Below are 13,752 nucleotides of genomic sequence, written 5' to 3'. Positions count from 1 at the left end.
ACTACATGTATCAGTCACTAGGTGAAATTTAATTGTAAGTTAAATTTACAATAGGGCTGTCAATCAATTAAACATTTAATCATGCCCAATTTCATGTTTTTTTTTTTTTTTTTTTTTTTTTTTTTGAGTTACTGTTTTGATACTTGCAGATTATTTAAAGGAAAGGAAACTATAATATATAATTAATCTGTAAGTGTTTCATTTGAATTAATCACTTCATCTTCATTAACAGCCTCCAGCACCAGATGAATTTGAAGCGAGAGGTGACGGAAACATCAGGTTGAAACAACGTCTGAACTACAACAATGCTCAACAGTACAGCTTCACTGTGCAAGCTAAAGTAAAGACAAACTCTCTGACATTCAACCTCTACATTACTTTGATCACTAAACTTCAAACTTGCTTTAGCAGTCTATTCTCTTTAAAGGAATACTTCACACAAAAATGAAATCTTGAGCAACACAAAAGGAGATGTTTAGCAGAATGTCTGTATTTTTCCATACAATGAAAGTGGATGGGGACCCGGAACAAATGACAAAGTTTTCATTTTTGGATGATTTATAATTTGAAGGTAGAAAAAACACTATGTTTTTTTTGCAGGATATAGGAGATCTCAGTGACACCACAACAGTTACAATAACGGTTGACGATTTTGACAATCTAAACCCTTATTTTGATCACAGTCTCTACAAGGCATCCATTGAGGAAAATCAGGTAAATGACGTCATGATCAATATTTAAACGCATGTCTGATCAAACAAATGAAACCCTCCATGTCTTTTCTGTCCATGCACAGGTAGGACAGTTTTCAGACATCAATCCTGAGGCCATAAAAGCTCAAGATGGCGACACGGGCATCAACGAGCCTGTACTTTACAGCATAACAGCAGGTGCTGTTAACAGAAGATTTACAACACACTTACATGACATGAGTCCTAATCTAAATAACCTCCTCCTGTTTCAAATAAAGTTTCTCTGTAGATGTGTGAGAGCTAGAGGTGAAACACTGATTTTAAATCTGATAATATAGAAAATTCCACTAAACTATAGTCAAGCACAGTAATTGTGATAAAACAAGCACTTTACACACCTAATTATACACTTCTATTTGATTAAAGAAAAATAGTCATATTCTATATTAAGTTTCTGATAATAACACAGCAAATATCCACATTTCTGTTCCAGTCTTTCCAAATGAATATCAGAGTAACTTTGACATTGATCAAAACAGTGGAGTCATTTCTGTGACAACGGCACTAGACAGAGAGGAAGTCGACCAGATAACTGTTCACATACAGGTATCAGACGTTTCTGAAGACATTCATGAATCTGAAGAGGTTTCAGGATTGTGTTTGTTTATATTTTCTGTTCATGATTTCCTTATAAATAGGCAACTCAACAGGATGATGCCAGTAAAACTGCTAACGCTGTGGTGTCCGTCGACATTAAAGATGTGGATGACAACCCTCCAAAATTTGACCAGGATGAGTACACCGTATCTATTCTGGAAAATTCACCACAGGATCAGTTTGTGCTTCAGATTAGAGTCACTGATCCAGACCTGGTACAGTTCCTGAAAACATCTCTGTCTGTTTGTAAAGTAATATAATTATTGTGAGATTCAAAAAAATGCATGAGAAAAGAACTTACTAAGTGACTTCTTTTCTAGGGAGGATTTGAAGGAACATTCCAGATTATTCCAGAATCCGTACCTTTTTCCATTAGGCCTGATGGAACAATTCTGGTGAAAAGTTCTGCGGACCTAGACAGAGAAACCACAACCAGCTTCAGTTTTCAAGTAACAAGTCTCATATTATCATTATCACTATGATTTATCAGAAATTAAGAATTATAATCACACTGTGTTTTCATACACAACTGTGTAATAAGCAATATGCCAATTTTCTCTCCAAAATCTAAAGGTTGAAGCACAAGAAAAGCCTCCTTCCACCAACAAAGCAACAGCCGACGTCACCATCGTCCTGCTGGATGAGAATGATAATAGTCCACAGTTTACAACTTCCAAGTATCAGGGCAAAGTTTTCGGCAATCAGACTACTGGAATGCAGGTTGTCAAGGTGACAATTCAATGTTTTGTTGAGTCATTTAATAGTTTTCCAGCACAATCAATATTTTAGTACATTTCTGGAGATTATGGAACCATTATGTCATTATAAGATGACTACTATACCATAGGCATTGGAATAAAGTTATTCATTAAACATACTGTACATACATTTTCATCTAAGGTCGAAGCAACAGACCTGGATGAAGGCCCAAATGGTGAAATCAGCTACTCCATTGAGTTTGGAAATGAGGATGGTTTTTTCGGCATTAGTGAGAATGATGGGGCGATTACGCTAGTTAAAATAATCCCACTCGTGGACAACAGAATCCTTCAGTTTTCACTCTATGTGACTGCAAAAGATGGTAAGTTATCATTTTATGGAGGTATACCTGGCTGTGGATACTTTCCTGTTGGCTTAAAAACCACTGCACTGCCTTTTCATACATTTAGGGGGCGCTATAAGCAGATCGACTTCTGCAATGGTGGATGTCAAGGCACCTGGAGATTCTCATCCTCAGTTCCTTCAGAAGACCTACCAGGGGAAAGTGGAGGAGGATCAGTCATTGGCAGACATTGTCAAGGTCCTTACAGCACAAAAAACTTCTATCCTGAGGGACTGTCCCTTTAACTGATATACAAACATATGATGACAACAATCTGGTCTAAATGACAACCAGCTAACTAACAAATCTTTATTTAAAGAAATAAAAACAGAAAGAGATATATTTACCAATCTTGGTATACTTTTGTATTGTCTCAGTCTGAGGACACATGCAAAACTGGCAGATCCTGGCCACTTGGTGGTGCTATAACTGGGAAAAACATGAAATTGGCTATAACTATGGAAGCATTGGTCTAATCTACTTGAAATCTTGTATTTTGTAAGTGTTTAAATAGTCTCCCACGAGGGTCTATGAGGACAGTCTCGTATCTCAAAAAACATGAAAAATGCTGTCATTATTACTCACCTTCATGTTGTTTCAAATCCATATTCGTTTTCTGTGGAATACAAAAGGAGAAATTTACAAGTGTTCAAGCTTTTTTGTTTTGCATACAACTGTCAATCTTCAAAAAGCACACCAAAAACACCATTCAAAGACTTGTTCACTATATTTCCAAGTCTTCAGAAGTTATCTGACAGCTTTGTGTAAGGAACAGACTAAAATAATGATTAAGTAAAAAAAAACTTTGGAAGACTTGTTACTTAGCATGCATCCCTTTAAATGTTAATCATTTTTGGGTTAGGTTATTCTCACATACAAGTAGCAATGACAGTGGAAATCTGGTAAACAGTCTAATCATGAACCAATGTGTACTCTCCCATTCACAGGTGGACTTTTTGTCCATTGATCCTATTGTTCCTGTCACCTTAGCAGTTGAGACTGAAGCCGACAAGTTCTCCATAAACCAGGCTACAGGTGTTCTCTCGACCAAAGTCAAACTAGACTTTGAGGAGAAGAGTAGATACACAGTGCAGCTGTCAATAACGGATGGAACTAACCGAGACGAGGCATCAGTCGAGGTTGAGGTGCTGGACATCAATGACAACAGTCCAGTGTTTGAAAATCACCCTGCTACTGTCTCAGTGCCAGAGGATCACAAGTTGGGAGATAATGTAACATCGGTAACAGCCACGGATGCAGATGCAGAGTTTAATGGAGAAGTGCGGTACACTCTCCTGGGAGGTGCTGGGAAGTTTAATGTTGACCAAGAAACAGGAGTGATAACTCTAGCTGCTCCCCTTGACAGGGAGACCCAAGATACGTACAACTTAGTGATCACTGCCCAAGATCAGGGTCGCCCGTCACGTTCCACCACCACCAATCTGGACATCTCCGTTACTGACATTAATGACAATGCTCCCATATTTTCCAAACAACCGTATGAGACCACACTGTCTGAGCATGCTGAAGTAGGAACAGCTGTGGTAAATGTCATGGCAACAGACAAAGACGATGGTCCAAATGCTGTTGTGACCTATGACATTGTCAAACAGGAGCCTTCTTCAACACCACCCGTTTTTAGCATTGATGCAGAGTCTGGTAACATAATCCTTTCTGAAAAGCTGGATTATGGCAAAGCTAAGCGCTACACTCTAGAGGTGGAGGGACAAGATGGAGGAACCCCTATTCTCACTGGCAATGCTACTGTAACAGTGTGGGTGGAGGATGTTAACGATAAAGCTCCTGTGTTCAGTAAGGACCAGTACGATGTGTCCGTCTATGAAAACCTTGCAGGTGGAACTGCTCTGGTATCTTTGGAGGTTACAGATGAGGATGAGGTGAGAGAAGAAAAGCAGACTACACAATACCTAAATAACCTTCAAATTAACAAGCATTCCAAATCTGTTTTGATGTACTTACCTTTTCTGGTTTTCTATCCGATTAGGGTGGGTTCTCTAAAGGTCACTTTATCATGGATAACAGTACCTTCGTTATCAACAGTCAAGGAGTAATATCACTCCGGAGCGACGCCACCTTGGATAGGGAAACTGTAGACAAATACAATATAGAGGTACAAAGCAACCACATTCATTTCTTAAAACCAACTATTTATAAAATGTTCAGGATGACTATTCATTCTGAATGGGATGCTTGGATTGTCTTTCTCAGGTTGTAGCTGTAGACCAGCCTGTCGATGGTTTAAGCTCCACAGCTCAGGTCATCATCACTGTTCTGGACGTCAACGACAACAATCCACAATTCCTTCCTCTCCCAGAGACCATTGAGATTCAGGAAGGTGCGTACACACCCTCATCACCTGGAGAAGTGTGCGAAATCTCAGCCACAGACGCTGACATTGGAGACAACGGACGTGTCACAATCACTACTTCCTCTTACAGCAAGTTCTTCAGCTTCAGAGATGTGAGGACATAAACCTATTGACATGACAATGTATTGTCAGATGTTCAGATCTTCATTCATTTTCAAAACATCTATTCCTTTATTTCATTCCTACAGGATGGGACTCTCCTAGCTATTGAGGAGCTGGATCGAGAGACACAGGATGTGTATGATGTGGTCATTGTTGCTATGGATCATGGGATGCCACAGGGAAATGTAATTTCCTTTTCTTTGTATGATTTGTGATGTCAATGTGTACTTTAATACAGTTTTGTGATTGTACTGATTGCATTGTCATAGTTCCCAGAGGTATATATCTAGCAATATAGCTAGCATTCTAGAGAACATAAAACAGGGGTAGCCCACCCTGTCCCTCGAGGGCTACCTTCCTACAGACTCTAGTTCCAACCCTGCTCCAAAACACTTGGCTGTTGTTTTCAAGTTATCATGAACATCCTAATAAGCTGGTTCAGGTGTGTTTGATTAGGGTTAATGCTAAACTCTGCATGATGGTAGTCCTTGGATTAGACAAACATTCAAGTTTGCTCTAAAGCAGGGGTAGCAAACCCTGCTCCTGTAGAGCTAACTTTCACGGGAGTTGAGCTCCAACCCTAAACAAACTCGCCTGAACCAGCTATCCAGGGTGTTTAGGATTATTGAAAAACTAAAGGCAGGTGTGTTGGAGCAGAGTTGGAACTGAACTCTGCTGAAAGGTTGCAAGGTTGCTCTCCAGGATCAGGGTTGGCTACCCTTGCTCTAACGCAGGGGTGTCTAAAACTGCACATGGAGAGCTAATGTTCTGCAATGTTTAGCTTCAACCTGCCCCAACACACTTGATTTTTAGATTTTTCTAGTAATCCTGAATCCCTTGATCAGGTATTCAACTCTAATCAATCACACCTATAATCCTGGAGCAAAACTCTGCATGATGGTAGCCGTTGGATTAGACAAACATTCGAGTTTGCTCTAAAACAGGGGTAGCCAACCCTGCTCCTGGAAAGCTAATTTCCACAAGAGTTGAGCTCCAACCCTAAACAAACTCTCCTAAACCAGCTATCCAGGGTATTCAGGATTACTTAAAAACTACATGCAGGTGTGTTGGAGCAGGGTTGGAGGGGCTAAACTCTGCATGATGGTAGCCCAGCAGAAGCAGAATTGGTCAGAAATCAGAAAAGGTATTATTCATTCTAAATTTTAGATGTATATTTAGATATATCCCTAAATTACATATATAGCAAACCCAAAGGTAGTTGTTTTTAATGTCACACAGATTAACTACTACTATCTAAGTAGGCTACTCTTAACAAAGATGTTGCACTGAGGATCCAACTGTTAATATTCAAAACTATAGATACACAATACTACAATCCTTAAGCTAGATACTACACATTGCAAATATGAACTTCTGGTCTGCACTACAAAGGGTTGCTTGGGTTCATTTTCTGCAGAACATCACCACAGTGAGGGTCAGTATCACAGATGTCAATGACAACGCTCCAGTTTTCAGCTCCGACACCTACAGCAAAAGCATTCTGGTTAAAGACGCCAAAGTTGGAGATGTGCTGCTGACGCTCTCGGCCACAGATAAAGATGCTGAAAACAATGCGCTAATTAGCTACAGGTAAGCTTAAGCTAACTAAACTTCCATTTCATTAGGATCAATAACATGAAGGCTAAACAATGAACACACTTACCTACATCACTCCTTAAGACAGATGCATGAATGTTGTTTTTCTGTAGTTTCTCTGAAGACTCCTCAATGGTCGCATTGGATGCTGAAACAGGAGTCATCACTTTGACCTCTGACCTTAGCGAGGTCACAGAAGACACGCTGCTAACCCTCACTGCTATAGCGACAGATCATGGAACACCACCAGAATCTGATGAAGGTTTGAGCTTAATTTGCATAATTCCTTTAGTGAATCTGGTGTTAAAACAATGCAAATAATGTAAACAATTCTTATTGGGAGCGGTTAATTCCCCCTTCAAATCTTATCTGATAAACAAGTCAAGATTAACATCTTTCTTCTCTCTATAGCCGAGGTCTTGATCCACTTCAAAATTGCCTCTCTCACTGAGAGTGTGAGTTTTGAAAACTCCTCTTACAAATTCACAATAAAAGAGAATGAACCTGAGGCCTCAATAGTGGGCAAGGTCAAGGCATTAACAGGAAGTCCAGTGGTTACAGTCAGCTATAACATGAAGTCACATGAGGATGTCTTCTCTGTGGATGATGAGGGAACCATAAAAGCTCTCAGACCGCTGGACATGGAGGAAGAGGAGTGGTACATCCTCACAGTAGAAGCCATAGACTCCAGAACTCCTCCAAACACTGCAGAGACAACGGTACTATTCTTGTTATTACATGGGAAGCTATCTAAAATACATGTTGAGTAGTTGACCTTTAGAAGACAACACAACACAATTGCCACCATAGCACTTATTGATGCAACCGAGAATGCACCAAAAACTTTTGTTGTATTATGAATTGCGTTCTGACACATTTCAGAATGCAATGACTCAAGTTTGTGAAACTAAAAGTGTTTGCGTTAACATATTTGCATAGAATGTGTTTCTGACCTAAGTCTTGCTGTTCCAACACTTAAAGTCAAAGTTTCTCTTCTTAAAAGAAAGCTGCCACTGGGCTCATTTATATTTGTATTTGACTTTCTTTCTCTCACAATCTTCAGGTCAACGTTCAGGTTGAGAACGTGAATGAGGCTCCTGTGTTTGACGCTGAAATATATAAAGCAGAGATTTTCAGTATCTCTCCATACAAATTCCCTATAGTGAAGGTGCAGGTGAGTGTGGCTTGGCATATTCATCAGATATAAATACAATGGATGTAGTCAGATCTATTTCAAATATTGGTGTTTGCTAAGGTACATGTAAGTATCACCATTGTTATTACTAACAAGTAGAGTTAACACCCTAGCATCATGGCAGTTTCTTCAGGTTTTTTGGTGTCTGAAATAGTAGCCTAGCTATTGGCATCTAAGCTACTATCCATTTAATTTTCCAAACGGAAATACACAACAAAGCACAGAATTGTATATATTAGAAGTAATAGACTTGACAAATTGTTCATTGCAATTAATAAAAAAAAAAATTTTTTGTATTCACGTAACTGGTTGATATGTGGTGGTGTGTCCCTCAGGCATCAGACCCTGATGTGGGCGAGAGCTCAGAACTGCAGTATTCCCTGCTGGAGTCCACAACTCTGCTGGATGTGGAGGCAAGCACTGGTCAGGTCTACGTACTGGATGCATCCAGATTTGGAGGCAATCCGTCCAACTTTCAGGTTAAAGCCACTGATAAACATGGGCTGTTCACGACTACAACAGTACAGGTGAGCAGAAACAGAGAGAAAATAAGAGAACGCTTTTGTAAGACCAATGGCATTTTGATTGAGAATGGAGCAGTAGAAAAGAGCATTCAATGCAAAGAATAAAATTCAAAGATCAAAACAAGCTCTTGTGTTTGCCGCCTATAGATCACCGTGAAAGAAAGTGCAAGTAACAATGTCGTGGTCATCTCGCTAAACCAGCCCGTGTTCACAGTTGAGAAGAAGATACCAGAGATTGAAGAGTGAGTAGGAGAATTGCCATTTCCCAGCCCATTTTCATCGGGACAGAAGGGCAATGTAATCACTATATTGTGATTTAATGTGTTTTGAGAAAAGAGAGTAAGGGGAAATATGTTTACACAAATATTTCACCCAAGAATGCACCCATTTTGTCATTGTTAGTTCTATTGTTTTGTCTGAAGATGCACACCAGTAATGTTTTTTTTTTCTAAGGCACATTTATAAAAGATAATATAACAATTTTATAATATAAAATTGAACTAAGGCCAAATCCTGGTTTAATCTAAGCCCGATCTGTGAAACCAGGCCTAGAAGACTTGGAATGGTGTGCATGTGCACTATTTTATGTATTTTTTGGAGAACCAATCATATTTTAATGAATCATTCTTTTGACCGAGTTCTTTTCAACTTCTTGTCCCAGTTCCCAAATAAGACTGAATGATTCATTGGGGTGTTTTTCCTCAGTTCCATGGGGAAAGTTTTAGGTTGGACTGTGAAAATCCTCAGTGTGAGAGCTGAGAATGGGAATGAGATGCGCACCATTCTTAGAGAATCTACAGACAAAACTTACGTCAGTTTCATCGCCATGGACTCCAGTGGTGCGGTCATCCAAGCCACGGTGGTCAAAGAGTAAGTTGAATTAAAATCAGTTTATAAGGAAATGTGCGATCTGCAATATATTCAGAAAAAAACTTGTTCTTTAACAAAAACATGAGCTTTGAAAACCCTCTGGCATTGCATGTCTACTAGGTTTCCATAGTAGATAATGAACAAGACGTGATTTTGAGGGATCTGAATTGTGTCGACTCCCACAGGAAACTGCAGAGTAATCACAACGATGTAAAAGAGGAGCTGGAGAAGGTGCTTGGTTCCAATTTGGAAATCAAAGTGGAGGAAAGTTCTGGAAACTCTGAAGATTCTGAAGGTTCCAATGAGGCAGCCATCATCGCTCTCAGTGTTCTGCTGGCTATAAGCATTGTGGGACTTATCGCTCTGTTGACTGTCTATCTCGTTAGGTAAGTGACACTGAATAACCATATTCCTGGTGACCTGAAAATCATTCCTATACGAGAAATAACCAACAAAGTCAAAAACGAAACAACCGTCCCATTTACTTTAACTCTTTCCCCACCGTTGACAAGATTCCACTGGCAAGATGCTATACTGAAATAGTACAGCATCTTGGATCTAAAAACAAAGAGCGAAGAAGATCTGCTTAAACCAGAAGGAGCGAATAAAAGTTAGCTAACGTCATCATCAAACATTGAACAGCATATAAATCAAAACGTCGAAATCACAAAGAGGAATACGTCTGTGAAGCTTTGGGAGTGTTGAAGGACTCGATCTATGTTTTGATCATGATTCTGAATTCGGTCGAGACAAAGTCTTTGACAAAAATGCAATTTTCTCAGCTTTTTGTTGGATTTTTTAAAATGAAACTTACCCACTGATTTTTTCTTTTGATATATTACATATTCATACAACAAAATGAAATATTTGTGAATATGTTCAAAAATGCTGGCGCTGACTGGCAACTCTTTTAGTAAAAGCTGGGGGGAAAGAGTTAACACATGCACGTCATCCTACAGGTTTTCAATAATCTTTTAATGAAAATGTAATAACTTGCAATGTCTAATGGATAAACCCAAGTCCCGTCTTACATATGTTGTCTTGCTGAATTTCCTGTGACACTCACATTACAGAAGTGACTTTCTTGTTGAGTATGAACATTTTACAAAAGGACTACTCATTCTTTTAGTGGTTAACTTTTTTTTTTTTATGTGGAAAATGTTTTTTTGCTGCCTCAGGATGAAGAAAATGAAAGACACCGATTCTGCCAGAGAGCGCTTCAATATTGGTGGACACAAGAAATCCAGTATTGACAGAAGTTTTCACTTTCACAGGTAAGTGCCAATATATTGTTAAAGTTACACTCATACTTGTTAAACGTGTCCTGAAATACAAAATGTGCTTTAGTTTTGTTCTGAAAAGTTTGACTAAACATGTTTCTTCTGTTAACAGCAAAAAACAAGAAGTCAAAGAGGTAAAGCACTCGATTCAGATAACCTTGCTAATGACGAATCAATGAAGTTGAATTCGGACAATATTCAGGTTGTGGAATTGAAAAGCTTTACGTTACAAATGTTCTGTTTTTCAGGTTAAGTTTAATAACATGCCCGATTCTGAAAGAGATTCAGAAAACGACACAGATTTGAGAACCGGAAACATCATCTCTTCCCTCTGAAAACACCTCGATGGATCGAAACTCCCCCAGACTCACGAGGTTCCAAATTAATGCTAACAACACACTGCTGTAAAACTCTATTAATAGCTATTAAAGGCTATTCCAGAAAAAAGATTCAAATTAATCCCGTGATGCATTGTGACAAGATGGAGAGAAATGTTGAATATAAATATATTTATTTCAGTAAATGAAAATGAACAATTAAAATGTTCCATAGCCAACATTTTTGTTTGTGTACTCCAACATTAGCTTAGCAACATGCTAACACTAGTCTACTGAAATCAGTAGAGTTGAGTCTCCTGAGCACTTCTTGTGTTGCTGCCTATGGAGAACTTTCCACTTCAGTTAGAGGAGGACACTGACTCACCTGGTTTTGGAAGAGGACATTTCTCCTTTTGTATAGATATGTACATTCAACTGCCTTGAATTTAGCACATTAATTTTTTTTTAACATGATCTTTCACAAAGGGATATCCTAAAACTTGTTTACGAATAACAGTAGGCTTTTGCACTTTAACCATCTCAGCTATGATTGTGTATCAAAATTGTGAACTGCTTTTAATTTGCATCTTTGATGTAAATTTCCATCAGGATGATTAAACTTTTTTTTAAATGCTTCTTAATTGTGTGTGTGTAATAATTACAGACCATTTCACAACCCTCACACTTTAAACCTGCATTTGGGCTGTGTTCAGAATAGCACACTATTTCTACAGTATGATTTAGCAAGGCATACTAAATGCCAAAATGTGCAGTATACAAACTTTTGAGATTCATCTGATCTGAATGGCAAACACAAGCATTTTTTCCTGAATGCATCATACTGTTACTTGAAATGTTAATCATTGCATTTACAGCATACCGTTTTGTTTTTACAAAAAAAGAATAGGAAGTATGCAGCGTACACTATATAGTTTGCTGTACGCTAATATTCTATTCCGAACGCAGCCATCTTAGTTACACTCACAACAGAAAGAAAAAATAAATCATCCCACAACCTGCTTTTTGGACTCGGTTCATAATTAAATCATATTAAAATTTTATTAAGTTATATCCTATATTAAAATAAATGAAAACAGAAAGACTGAGAGAGAAATCAAATACAGAGAACGCAAGAATGACATCCAATAGATTATGGAATGTATTTCGGTAAATAAAATAGAGCTCCAACTGTTCCATCAAATGTGCAATATTCGGGCCACAAATGATCTGAGCCTGAAAAGAGCACCATAAGTTTCTATATACACAACGTAGGTATATATATATACAGTAGATTTATATATACAGTATACTGCGCTTGAATGGATATATACTGTATACATATACCTTACAGAAATATATATATGTATATATATATATATATATATATATATATATATATATATATATATATATATATATATATATATATATATATATATATATATATATATATATTTTAACCATCTCATTTACAAAGCCAGGCAACATCTAGAAGATTCTTTACAGAATCAAGGTTCTTGTGGTTCGTTCTTTCTTTTCAATATACAAAGTAAACATAGTTTTTGATATCCACCACAGAGAAAAAAAACCCACAGCAAGGCCATTTCAGCCTCACGTCTGTAAGTACAAAACTGGCACAGAAGACAATCGTAATTATAATAATAATACACGTGAATAAAAACGCAAATTAAATTATGCACTGATGGGACTAAAATGTTGTAAACCTTTTCCCTGTTTCACTGCAGGCTCGAAAACAAACCACTTCAAAACAAATTAACCAACACAATTACGGCTTAAAAAAGAAAACAACTGGCCTTTGACGAAAATACGCTCCAGCTGATATCGTTCGCTTTTCGTTCTGTTCAATTAATGTGGAGCTCAGTTGGTGAAGAGCAAGGCCAAAGGTCAGGGAGAGAAAAAAATTGACAAATCGGACTTCAATTACTCTTAAAATGACAAAACTGAACAGCATGGCGAACGGAAATGGTGAAATGCGAAAAAGGAGGGATGTGAAAAGTAACGTCACAATGCCGAGGGGCGTGTCCCTCCTTTTCCGTTCGAAAGTTTGGCAACCACCGCGATAGTGGCCTCGACTGTGCGTGACAGCATTTCCAGGGAATCCTGCATGTGGGCGTGGCCACAGCCACCTGACTCCGCCTCCTGGAGCGAGCAGCTCCGCCCCTCGGAGGCTTCCGGCAAACTGGACAGTAAAAGCACCGAGTCGGCGGAAGTGGAGGGAACTTCCTCTCTTTCTGGCTCCGCCTCCTGCTCTTGCGGTTCCTTCCTCCCATCTTCCTCTTCCTCCTCCTCTCTTCCCGCTATCTGCTGCGGAGCTTCATCCGCTCGGCCGAATGCTTCGGGAAGAGAGGAGGATGACGACGAAGATGAAGATGATGACGATGACGAAGCGTCCATTTTCTTCTCCTCGAGGGATGCGCTGTCGGGAGAGGGCGGATCGTTTTCCGTTCCCGGGTCGATGAGGGAGGAGTCTCGGGTTTCAGTGTCCGACGTGCTGGTGGGCGTTAACGCCTCCCCAGGCTCCGCCTTCTGCTCGGAGCAAGGAGCCAATGAGGAGGAGGAGGAGGATGAGGGAGCGTCTCCTGGACGATCGTCAGCGCTGCTGCTCACTCTCCGACGCTTCACTGGAGTCACGCCCTCCTCTTCCGCTGAGGAATGCAATGAAGACATGTCATCGACTGCAGATGCAAATGCACAATACACATTTAAATATGATGCAATTTTAATATGTGATTAATACCGTGTAATGCCGTCTTTGAGTACCTTGACAATCGCTTTATAAATAATTTTTTAGATTAAATAAAATACTACTATTATGTACAAAAAAATACAGCTTTCTGTCATTTAAATGATTGTTATTAATGTAAATTATTGTTTTAAATGTGCTTTTGGTCATTTAAGATGCTTTAAAATGAAGAAATGCTAATTTTTGTATCCCTGGCTGTTGCTACCATGTTAAAAAAATAAATTCATAAATAAATAATTATTATATTTTACATAAAATAATTCA

General features: G+C 38.8%; 1 protein-coding gene across 1 annotated transcript in view; it reads right to left on the bottom strand.

Annotated features, from left to right (window-relative positions):
* Nucleotides 1–11,753: 11,753 nt before the first annotated feature.
* The window catches only part of usp34 (ubiquitin specific peptidase 34), a 56,252-nt gene continuing 54,253 nt past the window's right edge, over nucleotides 11,754–13,752 (bottom strand). The window contains 1 exon segment of the mRNA XM_084099845.1: nucleotides 11,754–13,390. Within this exon segment, the coding sequence (XP_083955971.1) occupies nucleotides 12,747–13,390 (644 nt within the window). The 3' untranslated portion in view covers nucleotides 11,754–12,746.

This window comes from Abramis brama (assembly GCF_963993115.1).
Source record: "Abramis brama genome assembly, chromosome: 2".
NCBI lineage: Eukaryota > Metazoa > Chordata > Actinopteri > Cypriniformes > Leuciscidae > Abramis > Abramis brama.
This window is presented reverse-complemented; position numbering and strand designations above follow the sequence as displayed.